The sequence below is a fragment of the Nomascus leucogenys genome, chromosome 1a (genome assembly GCF_006542625.1).
Source record: "Nomascus leucogenys isolate Asia chromosome 1a, Asia_NLE_v1, whole genome shotgun sequence".
NCBI lineage: Eukaryota > Metazoa > Chordata > Mammalia > Primates > Hylobatidae > Nomascus > Nomascus leucogenys.
Window position 1 is genome coordinate 5,763,446 of NC_044381.1, and position 14,117 is coordinate 5,777,562.

Below are 14,117 nucleotides of genomic sequence, written 5' to 3' on the forward strand. Positions count from 1 at the left end.
TTATCTTGTAGATTTTACTTTCCTCGTTGGTATTGCAGTGGCAGCAACAGAGCCTATCGGCATGGAATATCTCGAGGTGCTGAAGCTCCTCTTCTTGATGACTTTGTCATGTCTTACCTCTTTGCTCAGGTATGATTATACTATCTTACTTGTACATGTGTTAAATGATAAATATCTTGCTGTTTAATAAGTCACTTAATCAGGAAAAACTTCACATATGAGAAAATTGCAGTTCTGTCTTGCACAGCAGGTGCAGAGAAGTAACAAAATTGAGTCTTTTAGCACTAGTTTTTAATCCCATGGTTTGTGGATAACAGAATCTATTTTATAAAGATTTTTTTGGATTGATCCTTTTGAATTTCTTTTTTTAGGACTTTAGATCATTTTAAGGATTTCGCAAGGTGTAGACTGAGGTTTACAACATGATTCATGTACACATACGTGGCTGAAATTTTAGTAACATTGCTTTAGGGTTTTTAAAAATTTTTTTGAACAATTTCAGGCTTCCACAATGGACAATGAACTGTAGAGAAAGTAGGTTACATAAAAAAACGAGCTCTGATAGTTTGTGTAGCTGTTTATAGGAAGGTGACTGGATGTTGATACTTAGTCTAAGAACTATATTCAAGTTATTTGTTCACTAATACAGTTATGTCAAATTTTTGTATTGTGTTGGTATTTCATAATGCTTTCTTCTCTCATCTTGATTTAAACAGTAATTGAAATATTTTATCATTAAACAACTTGTTTTTATGTGCTGCTAGACTAGTAGGAATAGAAACTAAAGGAAGAAAATGTATTAGTGCTCTTGGGTAAAAATAGGCACTTGGTATCCCCAAGGTATCAGGAGTTCTAAATCAGATTTGCTAATATTGTAGGAAATAAGCCCACAGCTCCTCATGGCTCGCATTTCTGACAGGAAGCCTAGTAAGGCTAGTTCAGTTTATGAACAACAAAAGGAAAAATATTTCTCTATTGGGGTATGAGACCAACAAACTTTATTTTTATTGTGGTAAGAAATATATAATAAAAATGACCATTTTAACCATTTTAAGTGTACAGTTCATTTGTATTAAGTACAAATACATTGTTGTACAACCATCACCACCATCCATCTCCAGAACATTTTTCATCTTCCCAAATGGAAACTTCATACCCATTAAATAATAACTCACTATTTCCCACTCCCAATGGCCTTTTGCAATCACCATTCTACTTTCTGACTATAAATCTGCCTTTTCTAGGTACCTCATACAAATGGAATTATACAGCATTTGTCCTTTTTTGACTGGCTTATTTCACTCAGCATAATGTCTGCCAGGTTCATCCATGTTGTAGCATGTGCCAGAATTTCTTTCCTTTTTAAGGCTGAATAATATTCCATTGCATATGTATACTGCATTTTATTTGTTCATTCATCTGTTGATGGATACTTGGGTTGCTGCCGTGAACCTGGGTAAACAAATATTTCCCTGAGTCCCTGTTTTCAGTTCTTTTCGGTATATACCCAGAAGTGGAATTGCTGGATCATATGGTAAATTTATAATTTTTTTTTGAGGAACTGCTACATTGTTTTCTGTAGTGGCTGCACTATTTTTCAGTTCTACCAGCAGTGCACAAGTGTTCCAATTTCTCAACATCCTCAACAATGCTTTGCTTTGTTTGATAATAGCCATCTCTATGGGTATGAGGTGGTATCATTGTGATTTTGATGCATACTTCTCTAACAACCAGTGATCATGAACATCTTTTCATATGCTTGTTGGCCATCTGTTTATCTTCTTTGCAGAGATGTTGCTTGTTGGCTATTTGTTTATCTTCTTTGCAGAGATGTCTATTCAAGTCCTTTGCCCATTTTCAAATCAGGTTGTTTGTTTGTTGTTGTATTATAGAAATCATTATTCTGGATCTTAACTCCTTATAAGATACATGATTTGTAGATAGTTTTTCCCATTCTCTAGGTTGCCTTTTCATTCTGTTGCTTGTCTTTTGATGGACAAAAGTTTTAAATTTGGCTGTATTCTAATTTATCTATTTTTTGTTTCCTATGTTTTTGGTGTCATATCCAAGAAATCATTGCCAAATCCAATGTTATGAAGCTTTCTTTCTGTTTTCTTGTAAGAGTTTTATCATTTTAGCTCTTACATTTAGGCCTTGGGTCCATTTTGAGTTAATTTTTGTCTATCATGAAGGTAAGGGCCCAACTTCTTTTGCTTGTGAATATCCAGTTTTCCTAGCACCATTTATTGAAAGACTGTCTTTTCTCCATTGAATGGTCTTGGCACCTTTGTTGAAAATCATTTGACCACCAACCTACTTTTTTATACAGCTCCTTTATCTCTACAGCCATTATAAAAAGAGAGGGAGGTGGAGAGAGGCTTCTAAGAATAGTCTTTTGAAAATAGGATATTATGAGGTTACAACTTTCTGTTGCTTTTACGAGTATATTATTTCACCTGTGCTGCAGAGCTGGTATATTTTGGGGGCAGGCTGGTTAAGTCCCATCTATAAGCCAAGGTTTCCCAAACTATTCGTTCAGCTACTTTAGCCTAACATTAATACTGCAATGTCTAGTATTTTTGATCCAGAAAAATTTTGGGTGATTTCAGAATACTCAATTTTATCCTTCTAGGAAGGATTGTCTTATCTAGCATGGCAAGGTAATTCCACCATATAATTATAAATTATGTCTAGATAGTACCACAAGCAATTTTCTATTTTTTAATGTTTTTACTTCTCTAAATTTGTGCCCAGAAAATATGATAGTATTTAGATTACTCTAAAATTGTACTGTTATCATTTTATATTATATGCATGTTGTAGACTATATATAACAAATTTGACCAGTGGCATTACCAGAGTGTAAGAATATCTTGACATCTTTAAATAACCAAAAAATAGATAAGCCACTGAACTGTCTTTAGAGTTCTTAAGACAGTACCTGTAGGAAGACAGATTTGGAAAAGGTAAGCAAATAAAAAAAGTGAGATGGCCCTTTTAAATTCAGTTTCCTCTGGGAATTAATTGCCTTTATGTCATGAAATATGGCTGCTAAGCAAATAAACTGCTGACATGTGAAAAACTTTTAATTAATTCATATCTATTCAATAACAATTGGATGTTTACCTCATGTTCTTGGCATCATTTCTGATTTTGTGACTGTGACTGTTTTTTATTTCCCTGGCTAATGAAGCTATAAATTTCTTAAGTTCAAATTTTGTCAGCTACTCAAATGAGAAAAGGTTTTCTTTCTTATTTTATTTTTTTGTAGAAATGGGGGTCTTTGATGACTAGGCTGGCACTATGATAGCTTACTGCAGCCTTGCACTCCTGGGCTCAAGTGATTGTCTTGCTTCAGCCTGTCAGCCTCCTGAGTAGCTAGGTACAGGTGTGTGCCACTATGCCTGGCTAATTTTTTTAGTTTTGTTTTTGTGGAGATGGGGTCTTGCTCTATTGTCCAGGCTGGTTTCAAACACCTGGCTTCAAATGATCCTCCTACCTCAGCCTCCCAAAGCGCTGGGATTATGGGTGTGAGCCACCATACCTGGCCTGAAATTTTTCAGTAGTTTTAATTAAATGAAATTTTTGAGGGTACATACGATAATATTTAAGAAACAGTATTTATTATGTTTTGGCATTTTAGACTCTTCCATTTGTAACTTTTCTCTAGTGAATAGTTCATTATGTTTTTAGTATTGCTATCACTCATTTTTCATATATTTATTGTCTTTTGGTCATGACTTCCATAGAATTTCCACATGAGCAGAATTTGTTATCTACCAGTTCTTTTCTTTTCTTTTCTTTTCTTTTTTTTTTGAGACAGAGTCTCCCACTGTTGCCTGGGCTGGAGTGCAATGGCATGATCTCAGCTCACTGCAACCTCTGCTTCCCAGGTTCAAGTGATTCTCCTGACTCAGCCTCCCTAGTAGCTGGGATTACAGGTGCCCGCCGCTATGCCTGGCTAATTTTTTGTATTTTAAGTAAAGATGGGGTTTCACTATGTTGGCCAGGCTGGTCTCGAACTCCTGACCTTGTCATCTGCCCGCCTTGGCCTCCCAACGTGCTGGGATTACAGGCATGAGCCACTGCACCCAGCCCATCTACTAGTTCTATATGGAACCAAGGCAGGCTATTAAAAATAATCTACCAAGTCATCGATCATCTTCTACTTAAACAGTGTAACTTACTTGCCTGTTTTAAAAAATGTGGTGAAATAAGTGTTTAAAATTGAGCAAAAATCTGCCTCCTACCCTGAATTAATTTTGTATTAGCAACATTTAGGCCTTTGTTTTGGGTGATACTGATTATTTGATGGTGTGCTTCTTAATAGTTTATTTTCTTATATGAAAATATCTTCTATATTTTATTAATAGAAAAGCAAATATACTTTTAAATATGTTTCTTTTAATAAAATTAGTTTAAAAAGGTTCCAGTAAAGCTTTAATTTCATGAGACAAGTTATCACATCAAAAGAAGAGAAATACAGATGTAGAGTATAGAAGGCCCTATATTTATCTTGTCTGGTTTAAAACCTTGATTCACATTGTTATTTTAGGTAATATGGCTCTTACCTTTTTTTCTACAAAGAAAATTGGTATTATGTTTAGAATATTTGTACTTTTGCTTTCTTTTTCTTTTTCCTGTTACATGCTCAGTCTGATTTATCTGTATTCTTAAATCCTCCAGGTCAAAATCTTAGAACCTCTGTGTTTCTCTCTTCTTCATTCTTTATACAATATGTAGTTAATAAAGTTAACAGCCTTTTTTCAGAATCTTTTAGTATCTTCTGTTTCCTGGATCAGATCCTTATTATTTCGTATCTGAGCCATACACCAGCCTCTTAAAGAGCCTCCCTAAATACACTTTTATTTTCTTCAAGCACTTCTAACATTGCTACTACTCTGCCAATGGAAGAGACATGATGAAAACAGATCTCCATAGTTTCTAGGTTCAAGTCATTCAAGGGTACCTGCAGTCTGACCCCAATTTACTTTTCTAAATTTTAATCCACATTATTTCTTCACATAAACTTCAGGCCCTAATCAAATTAGTTTATGCATCTGAACATATCTTGTGCTTTTGTGTGTGTGTCATTCCTTCTGTTTCTTTACCCTGTTTTGTATCTATCATACATTTCTTTATTTTTAAACACACTGTGAAACCCTCCTTCCATGAAACCCGCCTTGATTACTCCAGCTGTATATAATCTTAACTTTCTTCAAGTTCCTGAAGGAGCTTTTGTGTGGTGCTTCCTATATCATGTCTGGTGTTATAATTATTTGCTTCTGTTTAGCTTCTAAGCTAAATTTTGGTCCCCTTGATGACTGAGACCACATCTTATACAGCCATGTGTCACTTACTTATGGGGATATATTCTGAGAAATACGTTGTTAGGCAATTTTATTGTTCTGTGAATATCATGTATTGTACTTATGCAAACCTATATGTTATAGCCTAGTATATGCCTAGTCTATATGGTATAGCCTATTATTGCTCTAGGCTACAAACTTATATAGCATGTTGCTGTACTGAATATTGTAGGCAACTGTAACACAATGGTAAGTATTTGTGTAGTTAAACATATGTAAACATAAAAAAGGTAGAGTAAAAATGCAGTATTACAATCTTCTGGAACCATCGTTATATATGTGGTCTGCCATTGACCAAAACATTGTTATGGGGCATATGGCTATTTCTTTGTATCCAACACCACTTGTAGTATGATGCTTCCAACATAATTGGAGTTCAGTATATACTTAACTCAGTAATATCTACTTTAATTTAGGTAATTTTTATGTAGAAGGTATAATTTGAAGATACATTTAATGAAATAAGTTGATGTTGTATGTACTCTGTAATTGGGAACCCAGTGTAAATCAGTTAACATTTGCAAACGAACTTTTATTAAAATTGTATTGCAAAATGAATGAAAATTAAAGGAGGAATTTAATTATGCCATTTATTTATTTATTTATTAATTATTTTAGAGACTGGGTCTTGGTCTGTTACCCAGACTGGGGTGTAGTGGTGTGTCAAAGCTCAAGAGATCCTCCTACCTCAGCCCCCCAAGTAGCTGGGACTGCAGGTGTGTGCCACCATGCCTGGCTAATTTTTAAATTTTTTGTAGAGATGAGATCTTGCCATGTTGCCCAGGCTGGTCTCAAACTCCTGGGCTCAAGTGATCTTCATGCCTTGGCCTCCCAAAGTTCTGGGATTACAGGCATGAGCCGCTGAGCCTAGCCAATTTGTATCTTGTAAATGCGTATGTTCTGAAAATTATGATTAAAATATAATCACAGATTAAAACATGATAATGAAACTTACGATGAGATATTTCCTTCTAAATTTTTGGTTTTAGTGGCGGCATGATTTTGTGCATGGATGGATAAAAGTACCTGTGACTCATGAAACACAGGAAGAGTGTCTTGGGATGGCAGTGTTAGATATGATGAGAATCGCCAAAGAAAATGATCAAACCCCACTGGCCATCTATAACTCTATCAGGTAATTTTCTTTTGCAAATCCTTACACATAAGTGTGAGTAGAGATTTTATATAATTCATATATATTTTCTGTGTTTACCCATGCCTTTTGATTTTGTAATACTAGTTAAGTACCCCTTATCTAAAATGCTTGGAATCAGAAATGTTTCAGATTTTGGATATTTCCAGATTTTGGAATATTGGCGTTGAACTTACCAGTTGAGCACCCCTAATCCAAAATGCTCTAATAAGCATTTCCTTTGAACATCATGTTGACATTCAAAAAGTTCTGGATTTTGGAACATTTCGTATTTCAGATATTTGCAAGAGGGATAGTCAACCTGTAATAAAAAATCATATGGGTAAGTTTTATATCTTGGGAGTAAAACACACTTTGTAAAGTGAAATTATTGAAAGAGTTGTACTACAGGAAATATCACAGGTATTAAATATCTATTATTTGATTTCATTTATTCTGAGAAGGTTAGGTAAGTTCAGAGGAATAGAAGAAACACCTGGAGGCATACTTTTCGATAGTAGATCCTCCAGTTGGCTATATAAATGACCTGAATAAGTATTTCCCAAATGGTGGTGTCTATTTTATTTGCATTAGAATCATGTGGGGGAGCCTGTTAAAATCAAAGATTTCTGGATCCTAATCTAAGAGATTTGGATTCAGTAAATCCGAGTTGAAGCCCACAAATATGAATTTTTACAGATGCTCTAGGGTATTCTTATACAAATGATCCAAACTCTGCATTCTTCAAATTATTCTTCTGCATATTGAACTTGACAGTCATGGCTAATAGTTTTTTGAAACACTACAGGCTATAAAACTACTTTTTAAAAAGGTATATATACGAATGGTTTGACTTTAAGTTTGAAGGCTAAATATGTATTTTATATATTACATACTTCCTAGATTAAAAATTTGAGTACGTCATGAGTGTGGTTAAAGCTTCCTTTTTTGAAATTGTTCTCCCAATAACTGGCTTCAGTCATTTCTTTGCCATGTCACCAAAACAGTTACATACCCAATTTGCAGAGTATCAATTTCTGTATTTCTCTCTTTGGTTTTAAATATTCTTGTTTTACTTTCAGATGTCTGTTAGGCCTTAACCCAAGGGTGTAGGCCATAGGGTATAATTTTAGGAACTCAGGAATCTAGAAGATTCCAAAGCCCAAAGGGAAAAAAAACCACATTCATTCATTCAACAGCTATTTATTGAATACTTGCTGTATGCCAGGCTATAGTAGAACATAGTTGGAGGAAGAGTATCGTAGATGTCATTACATAGAAACTGAAGGAATTCAGGGCAACACAGTTGAAGAACAGAAGCTTTGACCCATTGAAGATGAATGTTATAAATATGAAGCCATCTCTAGACTTATGCTATCGTGGAATATTTCTGCTTTGGAAACCATGATGTCATCCAAAGTCTTGGCACAATCTTTCTATGTAGATTGTAGTTTCTTCCAGTTCGAGAATCATGTCATCTATTACTCTTCTCCCTACATTATTTAGTCTAGTGTCCTAAACCTAATGACTATTTAGTAACTGTATTTATCTGATTCTTTTAACTCATGCTCTTAGCCAAGATATAAACACACATGCAAAATGCTGCATCATTTTTTTTTACTGCTTTACTTTAAAGATAGTGTAGATATTAAACATTCATATAAGATTCCATGATAGTTTAAAAGAGTTTATTGAGATAATTTACAAATCATAAATCTCACCCATTTAAAGTATACAATTTAATATTCTGTATTATATTCACAGGGTTGTATAAAGATGACCACAATCTAATTTTAGAACATTTTCATCCTTTCTGAAAGAAACCCCATGCCCATTAGCATTCAGTCCTCATCCCACTTTCCCCCAGCCTCTGGAAACCACTTATCTTTTTGTTCACGTGGATTTTCCTGTCTCAAACATTTCATATAAATAGAATCATGCAAAATGTGGTGTGGCATTTTTTTGTCTGGCTTCTTTCACTTAGTGTGATGTTTCCAAGGTTCATTCATGTTGTAGAATGTATCAGTACCTCATTTCTTTTTATTGCTGAATCATATTTCATTATATAGATATACCACATTTTGCTTATTTGTTCTTCACTTGATGAAAATGTGGGCTGCTTCCATGTTTTGGCTATTGTGACTAATGTGGCTATGAACAGTTGTATATGAGTAATTTTGTGGATGTATTTTTTTCATTTTTTCTTGTGCGTATATTTAGGAGGGGAATTCTTGGAACATATGGTAACTATTTAACTTTTTGAGGAACTGCTTAACTTTTCAAAAGCAGCTATGCCACATTACATTCACATTAGCAGTGCTTGAAGAGTTCCAACTCTTTCCCGCACTTGTTTCTGTCTGTCTTTATTTTATCCATCCAGTGGGTGGAAGTGCTGTCTCATTCTAGTTTTGATGTTCATCTCTCTAATGACTACTGATGTTTGGCCTCTTTTCATGTACTTTTTGGCCATTTGTATGCCTTCGTTAGAGAAGTGTCTATTTGAATTCATTGCTCATTTTTTAATTGGGTTGTCTTTTGATTATTGAGTTTAAAAAATTCTTTTTATATTCTGGATACAAGTCTCCATATATAATCATATTTATGATTTGCCATTATTTCCTCCCATTCTGTGTATTGTTATTTTACTTTCCTGAAGGTATCATTTGTAGCACAAAAGTTTTAATTTTGAAGTAGTCTAATTTGCCCGATTTTTCTGTGTCTTGTGCCATGTGGAAATGTAGTTTTAGCAACATGGATGTCTTTCTTGGTTTTAGCAAGAGCAGTTTCTCTTGAAATAATGGAATAGAAGCCAAATTGGAATGAGTTGAGGGATAAATGGAAGGCAAGAAAATGGAAATGGCTTTATACATGCTTTCAAAAAGAGGCCAGATAGGCTGTGGCAAGAAGGAAATGTGGGATTAAGAGATTTTACATTTTAGATGGGAAGGACATTAATTTAGCAAGCCCTTTGTGTCTGTGGATTCCACATCTAATATGTCATAGAATGAGGTCCAGAAAGGTTTCCTGGATTAGATGATGCTTGAGCTGAGCCTTGTAGAATGAGCAACTAGATAGGAGATGGATGATTGCAAGGAAGATCAGCATGTAGTAAGGCATGGAAAATTATTTAATGGTACTTTAGAAATAAAATGTTCCTTAGAAGCAGAGAAATAAATTACCTTCTTTAGAATATTGTACATAGAGATGAATGTACAGAAAAGTCAGAACATTTCTAAATGGAATTGTTTTGATCACAAAGGAATTATTAGGAGTTGAAGCTGGCCTAACAAAATAATATACAGAAGTATGTTTGCATAATGAAAATGGCTTCCAACAAAATGTAACAATTTCCAAAATTCAGGTAAATTTTGGAGCACAGCATCATAGGAAATATTTGTAGCACAGTTCAATATATGCCAAAATATTATCTTATAAACCATTAACTCTGGTATATGAAATAGAGAAAAGGAATTTTTAGAGATTGTTATTAACTAGACTGAGGATTCATTTCATTAGGGGAAGAAAATTAATATCTTCTTTTGTAAACATTGATAATAACTTGAGTGTGTTGGATATATTTATTTTTTTTATTATTTTTTATTATTATACTTTAGGTTTTAGGGTACATGTGCACAATGTGCAGGTTTGTTACATATGTATCCATGTGCCATGTTGTTTTGCTGCACCCATTAACTCGTCATTTAGCATTAGGTATATCTCCTAATGCTGTCCCTCCCCCCTCCCCCCACCCCGCAACAGTCCCCGGAGTGTGATGTTCCCCTTCCTGTGTCCATGAGTTCTCATTTTTCAATTCCCACCTATGAGTGAGAACATGCGGTGTTTGGTTTTTTGTCCTTGCGATAGTTTACTGAGAATGATGTTTTCCAGTTTCATCCATGTCCCTACAAAGGACAGGAACTCATCATTTTTTATGGCTGCATAGTATTCCATGGTGTATATGTGCCACATTTTCTTAATCCATTCTATCGTTGTTGGACATTTGGGTTGGTTCCAAGTCTTTGCTATTGTGAATAGTGCCGCAATAAACATACGTGTGCATGTGTCTTTATAGCAGCATGATTTATAATCCCTTGGGTATATACCCAGTAATGGGATGGCTGGGTCAAATGGTATTTCTAGTTCTAGATCCCTGAGGAATTGCCACACTGACTTCCACAATGGTTGAACTAGTTTACAGTCCCACCAACAGTGTAAAAGTGTTCCTATTTCTCCACATCCTCTCCAGCACCTGTTGTTTCCTGACTTTTTAATGATGGCCATTCTAACTGGTGTGAGATGGTATCTCACTGTGGTTTCGATTTGCATTTCTCTGATGGCCAGTGATGATGAGCATTTTTGCATGTGTTTTTTGGCTGCATAAATGTCTACTTTTGAGAAGTGTCTATTCATGTCCTTCGCCCACTTTTTGATGGGGTGGATATATTTATGTCATCAAACAAAATCTTAAAGTTTTATACTGTATGGATGGGGGTTATGTCAACTTACTCCACTAGGCCACTGTGTTGTAATGCCTACTTAATCATGGAAAAAGGTGGTAACTTCTTTTTCAATTTTTAGATTTATCTTCCAATTTTTGTTTTGTTTTGTTTTTCTGTATGTGCTTTTTTATCCCTAGCTACAAGACATTCTTACCAACATGTATTCGAGCAAAGATCCAAGACTATCATATTTTGACAAGGAAGCGAATAAGGTACAGATTTCGCAGATTTATTCAGCAATTCAGCCAATGCAAAGCCACTGCCAGAAACTTGAAACTTAAGTATCTTATAAATCTGGAAGCTCTGCAGTCTGCCTTCTACACAGAGAAATTTGAAGTAAAAGAACCTGGAAGTGGTCCTTCAGGTGAGGAGATTTTTGCAACCATTATAATAACTGGAAACGGTGGAATTCAGTGGTCAAGAGGGAAACATAAAGAAAGTGAGACACTGACAGAACAGGTAATCCTTAATGATATGTTCTTGTTTGTTATTTTAAGTAGAATGGAAATAAAAACAAAGTAATTTTAATCATTTGCAACATGGTATTGCACTTCTCCCATTTGATAGAAGTGGAAGTTTTTAATCGTGTGAAGCTATCAAGGTCATATAGTTCTTTGCCTACTATTCTTAAATGGTTTTTTCATTTAATATTTTATGACAAAATAATTAGCAATGACTATATTATAGTTTCAGAAAGGTGTCAAATTCTAAAAGTAATTTTAAAGGAGTTTTGCCTTTCACTATTAGTGATAACAGAAGGCATAATTATAAAACTTGTTAACTAGAAAAGATATTAATTGATTTTATGATAACATATACCTGCTAAATAATTAATTTATTTTAGGTTTGCATTGCAAGTTTTGAATTTGTTAATATCCGTGTTGTTCATAGATTGTTACTAGAGATTTAGAGAGATGATTTTTTAATTTTTCATCTTTGGTAGTCACATTTCCAGTTTTCTGGCAGTGGTTTCTACTAATGTTAATTGAATTGAAGAGTGCCATAGCACATTTTAGATTCCTGGCATCATTTAATGCTCTCATTTTTAAGTCAAGCAAGATACAGCATAGTCTTAGGGTTAGATTGATAGAGGAAATCACGTTTAATGCTTATCTATTGTTATCAATACCTTTTTTGTTTTAAAGAATTTGGAATGAATGTTGTCTTCTTCATAAATCTTGTTTTAAAATGGCTCTGTAAATTCTACCTGTTTTTAATTTTACATGCTTTTAATTATAGGATTTACAGTTATATTGCGATTTTCCTAATATTATTGATGTCAGTATTAAGCAAGCAAACCAAGAGGGTTCAAATGAAAGCCGAGTTGTAACTATCCATAAGCAAGATGGTAAAAATCTGGTAAGTTTGCTTTACAATTGAATAATGGTTTCATTTTATAGTTCTCAGAAATATGTATTTTAGAATCTTAGTACCAAAATTATTTTCTGGTAGGAATTTTGATTGTAGTTTTAAACATAACTCTAAACATAAACTTCAATTCAGTAAACTTTCTGATAACATCTAGCTTTTTGTATTACTATCAACACCATCTTCCTACAGAGTTTTTTGTACATTACTGTACTTTTTTTTACTCATTTTTATGATTAGCAAAGCACCAGTTACTTTCTCCCCCATCCCTACTCTAGATTATACTAGTTCTCTGATGTAATGCTCACCCCTGACTAAAATATTTTATCAACAGGGATGTATATGTGCCAGTTATACTGCCTAATTAAAGGAGAAAAATAATGATGTCTGGAAATGTCTGGAATTTATATAACAAAATGTAAATCAATCCCAGGTCAGCCCCACCCAAGCTATAGGACATGGTTGATTCTAAAAGATTAACACTTTCTCTTTTTTTAAATAGCTTCAGAAATCTAATTGTAAACTATCTCAAGGACAAAAAACCAAACACCACATGTTCTCATTCATAGGTGGGAATTGAACAATGAGAACTCATGGACACAGGAAGGGGAACATCACACTCCGGGGACTGTTGTGGGGTTGGGGGAGCGGGGAGGGACAGCATTAGGAGATATACCTAATGCTAAATGACGAGTTAATGGGTGCAGCAAAACAACATGGCACATGGATACATATGTAACAAACCTGCACATTGTGCACATGTACCCTAAAACCTAAGTATAATAATAAAAAAAATCTAATTTAGTATTCTAAATACTAAAATCTCCTATTTTAATGTAAATAGGAGAAATGAATTATTTTATATTTTGCTCTGAAGTTTCTCATTTATCTGCTCTGTCTTCTTTTTAACTCAGATGCTTCTTGACCCTTCCTGGCTTAAACTAGTCCTATTAATGTTATTTGTCCATTTATCTTAAGTATTTATATGGCTTACTTGTCTGGATGTTCCAGGGTTATATTACCAAAATTATAACTAACTTGCAACTCACTTAATTCAGCATAGTTTTCTGTTCTTAGATAAAAATATGATAGTACACCTACTCCTAGTAGACTGTGAGCCTTTTGAAGGTAAGGATCATATTTTTATGTGTGTTTGTACCCCCTACATCTTGCACAGTACTCAGGGCCTAGTTTAGAAAAAGCTTGATAAATATTTTATGGATGCATAAAAGGATGATTAATAATTATCAACCTCAATGTGGATCTATAATAAATGTTTCTGGGAGAGTTTATTAATCTTAATCTGAACAAACTGTAGTAACCCAAAGAACTTCTCTACGGGACTGTATTTGGACTTGGCTTAATTTTAAGTCTGCAATACAGAGAAGTTAAGTAACTTTCCAAGGGCACAGTGTTAGTTAAGTGGTAGGGCTATTTAAACTCAAATGCATGGTTTGAAAACCTAAGCTCTTAAGTGTGACTCTAACTAACTTCTTTGCTAAGTATCCGTAAAACTCCTTAAAAATATTATACTGACATTTTGTTGGAATTGTGCAACAAATTGGGAAGAGTTGATATTTCTTTCTCATATTAAATTTTCTATTTTAGGGATACACTGTATTTCTCCTTGTACACAAGTATTATTTTATGTTTTTCAGTAATTCTTGATCATTTTATTCATATTCATACATCATGTTTCTTGCTGAATTTTATTCATGATATGTTATGCTTTTTCTGTTGTTTATTAAG

The 14,117-nt window shown here is 34.1% G+C and overlaps 1 protein-coding gene across 3 annotated transcripts in view; it reads left to right on the forward strand.

Moving 5' to 3' along the window:
• The window catches only part of JAK2 (Janus kinase 2), a 147,821-nt gene that overhangs the window by 57,219 nt on the left and 76,485 nt on the right, over positions 1 to 14,117 (forward strand). For 2 of the 3 annotated variants that reach the window (XM_030809442.1, XM_030809477.1), the window contains 4 exons: positions 12 to 129; positions 6,359 to 6,504; positions 11,138 to 11,459; positions 12,240 to 12,359. In XM_030809442.1, coding sequence (XP_030665302.1) covers positions 12 to 129; positions 6,359 to 6,504; positions 11,138 to 11,459; positions 12,240 to 12,359 — 706 coding nt within the window. The remainder of the gene's footprint in view (positions 1 to 11; positions 130 to 6,358; positions 6,505 to 11,137; positions 11,460 to 12,239; positions 12,360 to 14,117) is intronic. The other variant, XM_030809533.1, reaches the window with a different exon arrangement.